The 12,500-nt window shown below is 41.9% G+C and overlaps 3 protein-coding genes and 1 non-coding gene across 8 annotated transcripts in view; 1 reads left to right on the top strand and 3 right to left on the bottom strand.

Moving 5' to 3' along the window:
• The window catches only part of LOC122145369 (F-box/LRR-repeat protein 3-like), a 7,301-nt gene extending 1,443 nt beyond the window's left edge, over positions 1 to 5,858 (bottom strand). The window contains exons 1-5 of one of the 4 annotated variants that reach the window (XR_006160303.1): positions 2,803 to 3,151; positions 2,588 to 2,710; positions 2,008 to 2,179; positions 526 to 1,275; positions 1 to 369 (exon numbers count right to left, since the gene is read on the bottom strand). The exon at positions 1 to 369 is cut by the window's left edge and continues 1,443 nt beyond it. Coding sequence is in view for 3 of the 4 variants with exons in the window: in XM_042759016.1 (XP_042614950.1) it covers positions 632 to 1,275; positions 2,008 to 2,179; positions 2,588 to 2,710; positions 2,803 to 3,151; positions 5,335 to 5,342 (1,296 nt within the window). In the remaining variant the exon portion in view is untranslated. Of the gene's footprint in view, positions 1,276 to 2,007; positions 2,180 to 2,587; positions 2,711 to 2,802; positions 3,152 to 4,378; positions 4,812 to 5,334; positions 5,358 to 5,725 lie in introns of those variants that run through there. The other 3 variants (XM_042759018.1, XM_042759016.1, XM_042759017.1) reach the window with 3 other exon arrangements.
• Positions 5,507 to 10,797, bottom strand: LOC122145430 (WW domain-binding protein 4-like; the record flags this gene model as incomplete). The annotated part of the gene is made up of 7 exons (XM_042759211.1): positions 5,507 to 5,937; positions 6,443 to 6,642; positions 8,386 to 8,597; positions 9,514 to 9,666; positions 9,728 to 9,854; positions 10,583 to 10,645; positions 10,720 to 10,797. Coding segments are annotated over 7 exons (1,035 nt in total), but the record flags the coding sequence as incomplete, so codon positions are not given.
• Positions 10,798 to 11,188: 391 nt separating this feature from the next.
• Positions 11,189 to 11,260, top strand: trnae-uuc. The gene has a single exon. It is a non-coding gene; the product is annotated as a tRNA-Glu (tRNA).
• A 1,052-nt stretch (positions 11,261 to 12,312) lies between these two features.
• Positions 12,313 to 12,500, bottom strand: part of slain1b (SLAIN motif family, member 1b) — a 10,824-nt gene continuing 10,636 nt past the window's right edge. For both annotated transcript variants that reach the window (XM_042759012.1, XM_042759011.1), the window contains one exon: positions 12,313 to 12,500. This exon is cut by the window's right edge and continues 540 nt beyond it. The gene's annotated coding sequence lies outside the window, so the exon portion shown is untranslated.

Genomic DNA, 12,500 nt, shown 5'->3' with positions numbered 1-12,500 from the left:
AACATAGTGTCTTATTATTCTAACCGAATGCATTGACAAAATGTAAGAATTTGACATAAATGATGACACCTACATCTAATAATGTTAGGAAGATATTGCCCTTCATAAAGTTAAAAAGTGTCCTAGAAATCAATTTAAAGCAAGTGTCAGAAATACGCTGATTAAAGTAAGACCTGATGAGACTATTGCTTCAGAATTAATTACAGTTACACCAAAAAACAAACACTTTCCCCCCGGACATGATTCACATGCCAAGTCTTAATGCCAAGCCCTGCTATATATGATATAAAATAAATAATTTCTGATTATATTTTTGAGCAAAGTGGTCAGTTATCATGGAGTCACGAGCGCTTCTGAACCCACCTCCATCTGGAACGAACAACAAGAGCAAATATAAAGAATCAAAACATGATCCGATTCGCCTCGAGCTGAAACTTCACTTGGTAAAAGTGCTTGAAATGCGTCCGCCGCAAACCAACAGGAAACACGAGCAAGCAAGCTGCTGAGAGTAGAAATGACACGTACGTTTTCCGAGGAACACACACGATGTCGTTGTGTCAGTCACGGGGACTAGAGAGTAGAAAACACGCGGCGCTTTGTCTGAGAGGACGCGCGAGTCTCCGGCTGTGTGCTACCAGGTGGGCATCATGTCGGGGAACCAGACGCGGCCCAGGTGCTTGGACACCTCCCAGTGGATGTCGTCCGGCCCGTACTTGCTGTCTGGCACCAGGACCTCCTCCATGATGGAGAGCTGCGTGAGCCGGCCGCCGCACATCTTGACGAACTCCACGAAGGCGCTGCAGGACACCTCACACTCGCCCAGGCCGATGGCCGACAGCTGTCTGCAGCGCTCTGCGATCCGGATCAGCTCCTCGTCCAGGGGTCTCAGGCCGTTCGCACACACCACCAGCTCCACCAGCCGAGGACAGGTCAGGCCCACGCGGCCCAGAACCTCCTTACTGACGGAGCGGCCGAAGTACAGGTGCGTGACGGGCACCTCGTCGCCGAAGAAGGGCCCGAACTCGTTCTCGTACAGGAAGAAGTACATGACCAGGTTGAACTTGGGCGAGTGGCGCACCATGGCGTCCCAGCTGCTCTTCTTGATGGCGTGGAACTGCGTCTGTCCCGGGTTCTCGCTCACCACGTCGATGCGCAGGTGCTCCAGGTGGACGTGTTTCTCGGAGGAGAGCGCCAGCAGAAGCTCGTCGCTCAGCAGGTGGTAGTTGAGCGCTAGCTCGCGCAGACCGTGACACTGATCCGCCACACACAGGATACCTGCGGCACACACACACACCGTCAGTACACATCAGCACCAGCACACCTGCAGACGTCTCTGATAACTCACATCACACGCTGATCAAACACACAACGTTCACTCGCAGCCGTTCATTACACACATTACGTTCCCTAAAAACTGACTGCTTTAATTAAAACAGCAGAGCCTGGGACAAGTGGAGTCAAACTTAGTTATAAAGCACACTGTACAAATCCTGATGTTAATATTTATGTCTTATTATGTCTTATAGTCACATGTAGCAGATCAGAGCTGGACGATTATATAGTTTACATTCTGCAATGAGATAAACAATCACACACTTGAGAGTTGATAATGTAGTATATATCACTTTCGGTGAATCTGCTGTATGTGTGCAAGATAGAGTTGGATGTACTATATTTCAAACTATTAATACACTGCTGGGGGTAACATAGCTGACATTTTTAAATGATTTGTTTCAGGTTCACAGTGTTTATTTTTAACAAATTGACTCAATAATTCACCATTAGTTTGAGGCACTCCAAAATGTTCACATAGGTCTGTGTGTAATATTTTATCATACACTAAACTGTAAAATGATATCCAGGCAAATGCAACTGATTATTTTGTATCATATTATATTGTTGTACATATTATCTGAAATGATCAAATATTCTTCACGTTTTTGTTCATTCCGTGTGAAATATGCCATGAAAGTGTGTGTGTTTGTGTGTGTGTGTGAGTGTCATGACCTGCAGGAGACACGTGTGGGCAGCTGCTCATCTTCAGCAGCTTCAGCGTGTCACTGTTGTTGGCCACCAGCACTTTGAGTGACGGGTCGTCCACCGGCGTGTCGTCGATCTTCAGGGACGACAGAGACTTCGAGTTCACGAACACCACCGTCAGCGCCGAGATGAAGTGAGACTGAGGAGACGAAGACAACAGATGATTCTGGTGAGACTGAACCTGAGAGACGGAGAACTCCACTGTGTGTGTGTGTGTGTGTGTGTGTGTGTGTGAGAGAGAGAGAGAGAGAGAGAGAGAGAGAGAGAGAGAGAGAGAGTGTGTGTGTGTGAGTGTATTGAGTGTGTGTGTGTGTGTGAGAGAGAGAGAGAGTGTGTGTAAGTGTGTATGTGAGTGAGTGTGTGTCTGTGTGTGTGTGAGAGAGAGAGAGAGAGAGAGAGAGTGTGTGTGTGTGTGTGTGAGAGAGAGAGAGTGTGTGAGTGTGTGTAAGTGTGTATGTGAGTGTGTGTGTGTGTGAGAGAGAGAGAGTGTGTGAGTGTGTGTAAGTGTGTATGTGAGTGTGTGTGTGTGTGTGTATGTGAGACGTACTTTGGGCAGCTCCATGAAGGAGGGTCGTGCGGTGGAGATCAGTCCGAGCGTCTTCAGAGAGCAGTTGACCAGCTGAGAGAGGATGTCACACGCCGCTTCTGCAGATTCAGTGCTGCTGTCCACCTGAACACACACACACACGAACACACACACACACGTGTCAGGAGCACGCGTCACCTCAGACAGCTTCTGGATGGACAGAGCAGCAGTCTCACCTTGAAGCTGACGTACTGCAGGTGGTTGGAGTGGCGTTTGTTGATCTGCTTGATCAGGTCGGGGTGCGTGGCCTTCAGGTAGGAGCTGGCGGGCTGGTTGAGCTCGAACTCGAAGCACCTCCAGAGCTCAGGCGTGTGGAAGGTCTGGTTCCAGCCGCGGCACACCTGCGAGGCGAAGGCCCGGTCCAGCAGAGGCAGGTACTGGAAGATCTGCAGCAGGATCTCCTCGGGCAGCAGCCTCCAGTCCACCGCCCCGTCCTCAGAGTCGTCCTGCCGGAGCCGCTTACAGAGCTCAGGGGCCCCGGGGCCCTCCTCTGCATCATCACCTCGCTTCTGACCTCTTTTCATTCTGAAGACACACACATCATACTAGTTTACTCCACACTGCATGATGGGACAGTTTAACTCTTTACAGCATCTGCCACAGAAGATATGACAAGTACCAACAAGTAAGCAAAAATTAAATAACTAACCTATATATGAATAAAAAAGCTTGCATACTAGAATCATAAGTATGCTACACTCTAGTCACATGACAGCTTTACTTCTCAAGTCACTCTCAGTTCTTCAGTCTTTAACTCCGTCTGATTAAACAGCATCTGCTGAGATCATCTTCTTCATCTAACAACACACTCATGCGGGAATTACATAAACATGGACAGAAATGTGACAACGCCCGCCTGACATCATCATCATCATCATCATCAATGAATCAAGCACCAGCTGTGAGAGATTAATATTAATGCAGCATTAATCTGCATATTTTAAACATTTTTTAAATATACCATCTTTCCACATAAATTTGGAGGTTCAATGTGAAGTTATGACAAAATAAATATATTATATTAACAAGCAATTAATCAAATTAATTACAAAAAAAATGCAACTAATTAGAACTAGTTTTATAATCAGTTAACAGCAGTAATATATATACACACACCGTTCAAGAGTCTGGGGTCAGTAAGATTTGGAACCTGTTACTTTTACTCAAGATTTTTTGATAAAAAGTTAAAAAGAATACATAAAATAGAAATGACAGTAAACTTATATTGTTAGAAGAGATTTCTATTTTAAATAAATTCTATTCTTTTTACATTTTTGTTCATAAAGTAATACTGAAAAAGCAAAAACGGTTTCCAATATTGATATTTTGATAATAAATCAGCCTATTATTATGATTTCTGAAGATCATGTGACACTGAAGACTGGAGTAATGATGCTGTAAATACAAAGAAATAAATTACAGAAACAAATTACCCCAAACTCTTGAACGGAAGTGTATATAAACACACACGGGCTTGTTTAACCAAACTAATTTGACAAATAATAGCTAAAGAGTGTTTCTGTTCTTCACACAAAACTAAAATATGACTGAAGACTAGGCTGCGCGAGTCACGTGGTTTTCGTGGTCACGTGGATCTGATCGGTCTCAGAGCAGCGCGAACATTCCGCTGAACATCTGAATAGAGTCGCAGAACGACACAGAGGCGGTAAATCACGACAGACGCGTCAGAAGCGTGCGGCGCTTAATCCCTCTGCTGTCGCCTGGCCGGTGTCGGTTCCGCGGGAACGGTACCTGGTGATCGCGGGAGATCGGGGTCGCCTCTCAGCCCGGGCCCGCGCTCCAACACTTCACCCGAGCGGTCCCGCCGAACACGATCATTGGCTCTCGGTTGCTGCGGCGGATCCTCGCGCTCAGACCGGCGGCGGCAGTTCTCGTGTGTCTCGTGACCCAGTTACTCCGCGGAAGATAGCGATGTGTTGTGTTTAGAGCGGGCGGGGCATCCTGGGTAAAGTGGAGCGAGTGCAGTTCCGCGTGCTGCCAGCAGAGGGCTCAGTGCACTCACTAGTACACTCACTAGTACAGTACATGTTTTTATACAGTTATACTGTACAATATGTACATGTGTAGATCTCACACTGAGGTTCGATTCCGATTTGCATTCATTCTGACTCATCTGAAATCATAAGATATAATAGTTCATATTATAAAAACCTTTTCCTAATGTTCAGAGGGTTGAAATGTTACATTTATCAGTTTTTCTCTATTTATTCTTCTTGCTTTATTTATTCTTATTTATTATATATTATTTTATTTATTTATATATTTTCACATATATTAAATATATAAATATATTTATTCTTTCTCGCTTTATTCTTCAATATAATTCTCACTTTATTCTTATTTATTTATATAATTATTCTTTCTCTGCTCAACCAGCTGGCTGATTTATTCTTACGGCCTTTTTATGGATGATACAGTGGTATTTAATTTGGTAGCACAATGATCAAGCAGTTTAAAAAGATTTACATGAAATCCCTTCTTGTGAGTGTGTGTATGTCAGTAGAAGTCGGCTCTAAATATAATAACTGTCAGCTGAAGTTGTATTTTTTGTTTAATTTTGTAGCGATGATGATGATGAAATCTGTTTTGGTTTCTAATGTTTGGACAGACGTTCTGTGGGTTGTTGATGTGGGTGTGGAGAGCGACTCTCACTGAGTCTGGAGGCATTGAGACTATCAGACGCTCACAGAAACATTCACGACACGCTGACATCATCATCCTCATCCTCCTCATCCTCATCCAGTCTGAATCATGTTGATATGAGACTTCACTAAAGCAGCCAGAGCATTAAAACCAGCATTACAGGATACCAAATACATGATGCAGTTTTTCTGTGAAAACGATGAAAGTCTGTTCATCTGTGAGATAGAAAGTGTTTAATTAAACTATGGCTTTGATTCTTCATGCCAACAGTTACAAGTATTCTAAGACACACTCGCTCACACCAGACATTAAACATCCGGAAACAAACCTGATCTCTGGAAATATTCACAAGAATGTATTTTAAAGCAGGTAAAGGCAGTTTGAACATCTATATATAAAATACAAAAATTCTGAAGCGAGATCTCTCAGTCTTACGGAGAAACTTCTACTCGTCTGTTTCTCTCTGCCGGAGGCTCCTGGACTTGCCGTTCTCGGTCTTCCTCTTCTTGAACGTGGCTCCGGCGCTGCTCTCGGCCCCCAGCGATGTGATGGTGCGCTCCCTGAATCTGGCCCTGGGCTCCTGAGGGACATCGACTGCAGTCTGAGCGACGCTCTCCACCTGCGGCAGCTGCAGATCCACCTTCTCGCTGCGGAGCAGAACATGAACAAACGTCAGGAGCGTCCAGAGATGCTCAAACTGATCTGCTGCGTCAGGATGTTACAGAACACGACGCGGCACTATACGTGTTAATTATAAAACAAACTGACAAAAATGTCCTTAAAAGTCTTAAGGAGCTTAAGTAGCAACACATCTTCCACACTGGAAGAAATGAATGATCATAAAAGAAGAAAATGGTGCTATGCTCTGGTGGTGGTTTGGACGTTGAGATGTGGGTGTGGCTCTGAGAACTGGGGCGGATCTAAATATGAGTTTGGAAGAAGGGGGCAGAGTTGAAGAAGACTACATGATTAGAAGACGTCTGTCGTTTCACTGGAAGAGCCAGTTTTGACATTCTGATTAAAAATAAGGAGGTAAAAAAAGAAATTAAACAGATGAATCATTCACAATAACATGCATATGATGTGATATGATGCAGCGATCGGAGCAGCTTCAGAGGAATTAAAGAACTGATAACAGCATGTGTGTCTTACTATGGATCCTCCTGCAGCTGGATCTGTTCCCAGGCTCCGTATGGATTGGTCTTTCTGGGTCTCTTCACTGGCGTCTCGTCCTTCTTCACTGTGTCAGTCACGGCAGAATCTTCCTGTTTCTCCTCACCGTTTCCTCCATCATCTGAGCTTCTCTCTCCTCCATCGTCTGCTGACGCTTGGACCGGCTCTTCTTTTCTCTTCTGTGTGGAGATCAAACACACAGACGTGTCATTCAGTGCCATTAGGTGTTTATGATGTCATACGGTGAGTGTTTATGATGTCATATGGAAAGTGTTTTTCATACGGTGAGTGTTTATAATGCCATACAGTGTTTATGATGTCATTCGGTGAGTGTTTATGATGTCATACAGTGTTTATGATGTCATATGGAAAGTGTTTATCATACGGTGAGTGTTTATGATGTCATACAGTGTTTATGATGTCATATGGAAAGTGTTTTTCATACAGTGAGTGTTTATGATGTCATACAGTGTTTATGATGTCATTCGGTGAGTGTTTATGATGTCATACAGTGTTTATGATGTCATATGGAAAGTGTTTATCATACGGTGAGTGTTTATGATGTCATACAGTGTTTATGATGTCATATGGAAAGTGTTTTTCATACGGTGAGTGTTTATGATGTCATACAGTGTTTATGATGTCATACGGTGAGTGTTTATGATGTCATACAGTGAGTGTTTATCATACGGTGAGTGTTTATGATGTCATCGGTGAGTGTTTATGATGTCATACAGTGTTTATGATGTCATACGGTGAGTGTTTTATGATGTCATACAGTGTTTATGATGTCATATGGAAAGTGTTTATCATACGGTGAGTGTTTATGATGTCATACAGTGTTTATGATGTCATATGGAAAGTGTTTTTCATACAGTGAGTGTTTATGATGTCATACAGTGTTTATGATGTCATACGGTGAGTGTTTATGATGTCATACAGTGTTTATGATGTCATATGGAAAGTGTTTATCATACGGTGAGTGTTTATGATGTCATACAGTGTTTATGATGTCATATGGAAAGTGTTTTTCATACGGTGAGTGTTTATGATGTCATACAGTGTTTATGATGTCATACGGTGAGTGTTTATGATGTCATACGGTGAGTGTTTATCATACGGTGAGTGTTTATGATGTCATCGGTGAGTGTTTATGATGTCATACAGTGTTTATGATGTCATTCGGTGAGTGTTTATGATGTCATACAGTGTTTATGATGTCATATGGAAAGTGTTTATCATACGGTGAGTGTTTATGATGTCATACAGTGTTTATGATGTCATATGGAAAGTGTTTTTTCATACAGTGAGTGTTTATGATGTCATACAGTGTTTATGATGTCATACGGTGAGTGTTTATGATGTCATACAGTGTTTATGATGTCATATGGAAAGTGTTTATCATACGGTGAGTGTTTATGATGTCATACAGTGTTTATGATGTCATATGGAAAGTGTTTTTCATACGGTGAGTGTTTATGATGTCATACAGTGTTTATGATGTCATACGGTGAGTGTTTATGATGTCATACAGTGAGTGTTTATCATATGGTGAGTGTTTATGATGTCATACAGTGTTTATGATGTCATACGGTGAGTGTTTATGATGTCATACGGTGAGTGTTTATGATGTCATACAGTGTTTATGATGTCATATGGTGAGTGTTTATGATGTCATACAGTGTTTATGATGTCATACGGTGAGTGTTTATGATGTCATACGGTGAGTGTTTATGATGTCATACAGTGTTTATGATGTCATACAGTGTTTATGATGTCATACGGTGAGTGTTTATGATGTCATACGGTGAGTGTTTATGATGTCATACAGTGTTTATGATGTCATATGGTGAGTGTTTATGATGTCATACAGTGTTTATGATGTCATACGGTGAGTGTGAATATGCCCGACAGCGTCTCACCCTGAAACTGATCTTTGAGACGCTGGTTTGTTCGGTTTGGTCTGGTTCTGGAGTGTCTTTAGGAGGGTCAGATGTGTCTTCAGCTCCAGACACAGACTCCGGCTGAGGCGGCGGCAAATCTTCTGCTGCTCGCGTCTCCTCACGAGGAGATTCAACACCAGGAGGAGCAACATCCTCTGAACTGAAATCATCTGGTTTCTCCCAGCTGGACTCTGTTCAGGATGAGACAAATCGCTTAGGAAAGTAAAACCTGACACATCAGGAAAATGTAATGATTTGAGAGTGGAACAAAATATTGAACATTTACAACAACAACGAAAAAAGTTTTTTTTTATTTTATGTATCATGCTTGATCCATCAGGCTCATATAGTCTGATATAAAGAGAATATGGAGGAAAAAACAGCTCAATTTTATTCAGAGACTCAAATTGAGAAAAAATATATAATTTACTGCAGCTGCTGCTTTTTAAATGTTTGTAATGTAAATCAGTGAGATCTTTATTACAGTAGAGCAGAGACTGACATGAAGTGATCTAAATATCAGTCTGTGCTCTATATCTCCAGTAATGTGTCTCAGTGAGATGAGATGGAAATGATCCAAACATATAATGCAGTGATTGAGAGATGAAGAAATAAAGGCTCCTCGGAAGATGTGAGATGTTCTGGAGGCTTGTGAAGATCATTCCTCCGCTGAGGAACAGTGAAAGTAAAGCTTCTGGAAACAAACACTCCTCAAAAGATCCTGATGATCAGATTTGAGACTCTAAAACATGATTGATGGAGAATCAAGTAAAGCTGAGCTGCTTCAGTCCAGTAAGAGTTCATCTGGAGATATTACTGCAGTTATTCTGACCTTTACTTGATCAAAATCACTCAAGATCTGACACCAGAAGCAGCAGCTGAAGATGATTACACTAAAAGAGCTTTTACTGGATAAAACACTCTAAACTCTCAACCAGAGACAGAAGACATGCAGGAGATCGAGTGAGAAACAGGTTTTTGATGAGCTCTCGATGAGCTCTCGTCCACAAACCCGTCCGGTGTCTCCCACAGAGACTCTGAGATCACACACACAGTCAGTGAGGACGGACACAGCTGGACACGCGTGTGTCTCAAACATCAGCTCACCTCCAGTGACGGTGTAGTAATACAGCAGGCCGTTGTTGTTTGTGGTTCCTCTCAGCCAGACGTCCAGCCGGCTCTCAGACGGGACGCTCGCTGACTGCTTCTTGGGTTTTTTCTGCTTTTTAACAGGAGCTTCAGACGGAGCCACACTCTCACCTGCAGAGACATGAGAACCGTGAGGAGCAGCGTTATCTCACACACACACACAAACACACACCTGACGATTGACCCGCCAGCCTCTTCAGATCCTCCTCATACGCCTTCTGAGCCGCTTCCTCCATCGCTGCGAACTGCTTCGACATCTTCTGCTCCTGCTTGGCCTTCGCCACACTTTTCTTCTTAATCTGTCATGAACACTGACGGTCACATGAGCTCTTCCGGCCAATCAGAGAGCATCTCGCTCTTATCTTCACACACACGCAGCACGGCCAACACGCTGTTTACTTCAGATCACACCCACTGCATCTGACCACACGCAGACACCGTATCCCATAATGCACAGCTCAAATCAATCAGTCTGAACGTCTCCTCGAAATGGCAAGAAAGGCAAAAACTGAAAACAAAAATGCAAAACAATGATATCTCTGAGATGATGACACTGGCTCTGCTCAGGATGCAATGCAACACCCGATAAAGTGAAATGCATTTTGTGCACAGATTATTAATTTATACAGATTCTCGTTAGGTTTCACATTTGGCATTAAAGGTATGAAAAATTGTAAATATAATAAACACTCCAATATTCCATAAAACAATAAGAATAGTCAATTTTGATATCATTTAAACAAAAAAGGAAGTATTATTCTGCTTCATTCATTCACACTGGAAGCAGAAGCTCTAGTGCACTGCATTCTGGGATGGCAGTGCTGCACATTTTGCCAAATGTAGAAGATCATCAGTGTATTTCACGCATAAATGTGAGTACAGTAACACACACCATACAGCAGAAACAGACACTGTGTGTAATTTAAGAGTCGCATAACATCCACTAGACTGCAGTATAAACTAGTGTTGCATTCTGATCACAGCAGATACAAGAAGAAGAATATGACAGCAGATGTTCTTGCTTTACCTCTGAAATCTTGGCCGCGACATTTTCCTTGTGATTCTTCCCTCTCTCGTGGAACTCGATGCTCTGCGAGAAAAACAAACTCTGTTCATGAACACAAAACACACCAGGCGCTGTAATGCGTGAGTGCGCTCGCTCACGGGTTTATTATCCGCGATCCAGCATTTGCAGTACTGACAGAACTTCCTCGGCTGTGATTTCCAGTAATCAGCCTTTGATCACCAACACAAACACGGAGACTTTATTATATTTACACTGTAACCGCGCGTGCACGAGTTCCTCCGATGGCTGATTGAAATGCTCGCGATTACTTAAATTCTGAAGGATGATAAGTTCAAATCCCTAAATGTTTTACGTTACTGGAGTCTACATGCTCACTGATGAGTGCTCACTACAGGCACTGCGAGATGACGTCACTCACGACGCGACAAACATCGATGCAGGATCGGAAATGCTCAACTAAAACAAGACCGGAAGGTAGAGAATAAAGTGGATGATGAATGATTATTGATTATATTAAAAGTATAGAGTGATATGTCGCGCTCACACGGTCAGGTTTCTGTTCTACAACATTTATAGTGTGAAATGATGTGGAGGGTTTGTATGGTCTCCCATATGGTCTAGCGGTTAGGATTCCTGGTTTTCACCCAGGCGGCCCGGGTTCGACTCCCGGTATGGGAAGGGTTTCTTTTTCTTTCGATATTTATCAACATAATTCAAGATTGCTCAACTCAGAATTTAAATTACTCGTCTTCATCGTTAATCATGTGATTATTATAGATGTACACACGAGAACCACAGGAATAGAAACGAACAGAAATAACTCATAAATGCTGTTAGCAGTCCAGAAGATAAGATAAATCTTATTAAAACATGAGGTGATCGCCAGTCCTGCTTCAGTTGTGTTAAATAATATATCATAAAGGGCCAAATCCTGAGTGAGATCAAATAAATGTTTTAAATCTGGGCTAAAACTTCAATCAATCTTTTAAGAGTATTAGGTGTAATCTGTATTAAAATTTTATAAAATATTAATGTTTTATATATTGTTTAAATTTATTTCACCTAGCTGAAAACAGAAACTAAATGTTTTGAAATCAAATTAAAAACTGAATCAAAATATTAATAAAGACTATAATAGTACCTGTGATAGTAACTGAGTAGTAGTGGTTGTTAGTAGTCAGTGTTGGGAAGAGATACTTTTAAAAGTAATGCGTTACAGTATAGCGTTACTCCCCAAGAAAGTAATTTATTGCATTACTTAGTTACTTTTTATGGAAAGTGACGCTTTCTTTTGCGTTACTTTTCTCATCTGAGCTGGGCTTGCTTGTTTGTTTTGAATATAAAATTGATATTTTTGGGAAATGTATAAGTCTTCACACCAAAGTGAGCCTCAGTCTGAAGGAAATGTACAGCAGAGGCACTGCTCAAACAAACCTTCAGCTTTTTGTGCTTTTGTGCAGTGAGAGGAGTAAATGTTGACATTTAGTCTAGATCTACAGTATCATCATGTTCACACACACACACACACACACACACACACACACACACACACTCCTCTCGACATGAGGACAGGAGAACTGTAGATGAAAAAGTAATGCATTACTTTACTAGTTACTAGAACAAAGTAATCTGATTACATGGCGTGTGTAACACCGAGACTATACGAGTAAAGCACAGACTGATGTTTGGATTCCCAGAACAGAAATAAAAATATCAGCAGCACACAATCATAAAAAACAAACAAAACTTTATTTGGACTTTAAATACAGACACACCCGTTAAAATATCAGTCACAGAAATATTTAAGAAGAAAAGTGTGGTTTCATTTACAGAAACAATGTGCAAAACACGAAAAATGCTCTTTTAAATATATTTTACATGATAAATTAAGGAAACGAGATGAGAAGATAACTTTAAA

This window comes from Cyprinus carpio, chromosome A6 (assembly GCF_018340385.1).
Source record: "Cyprinus carpio isolate SPL01 chromosome A6, ASM1834038v1, whole genome shotgun sequence".
In the NCBI taxonomy this organism is placed as follows: domain Eukaryota; kingdom Metazoa; phylum Chordata; class Actinopteri; order Cypriniformes; family Cyprinidae; genus Cyprinus; species Cyprinus carpio.
This window is presented reverse-complemented; position numbering and strand designations above follow the sequence as displayed.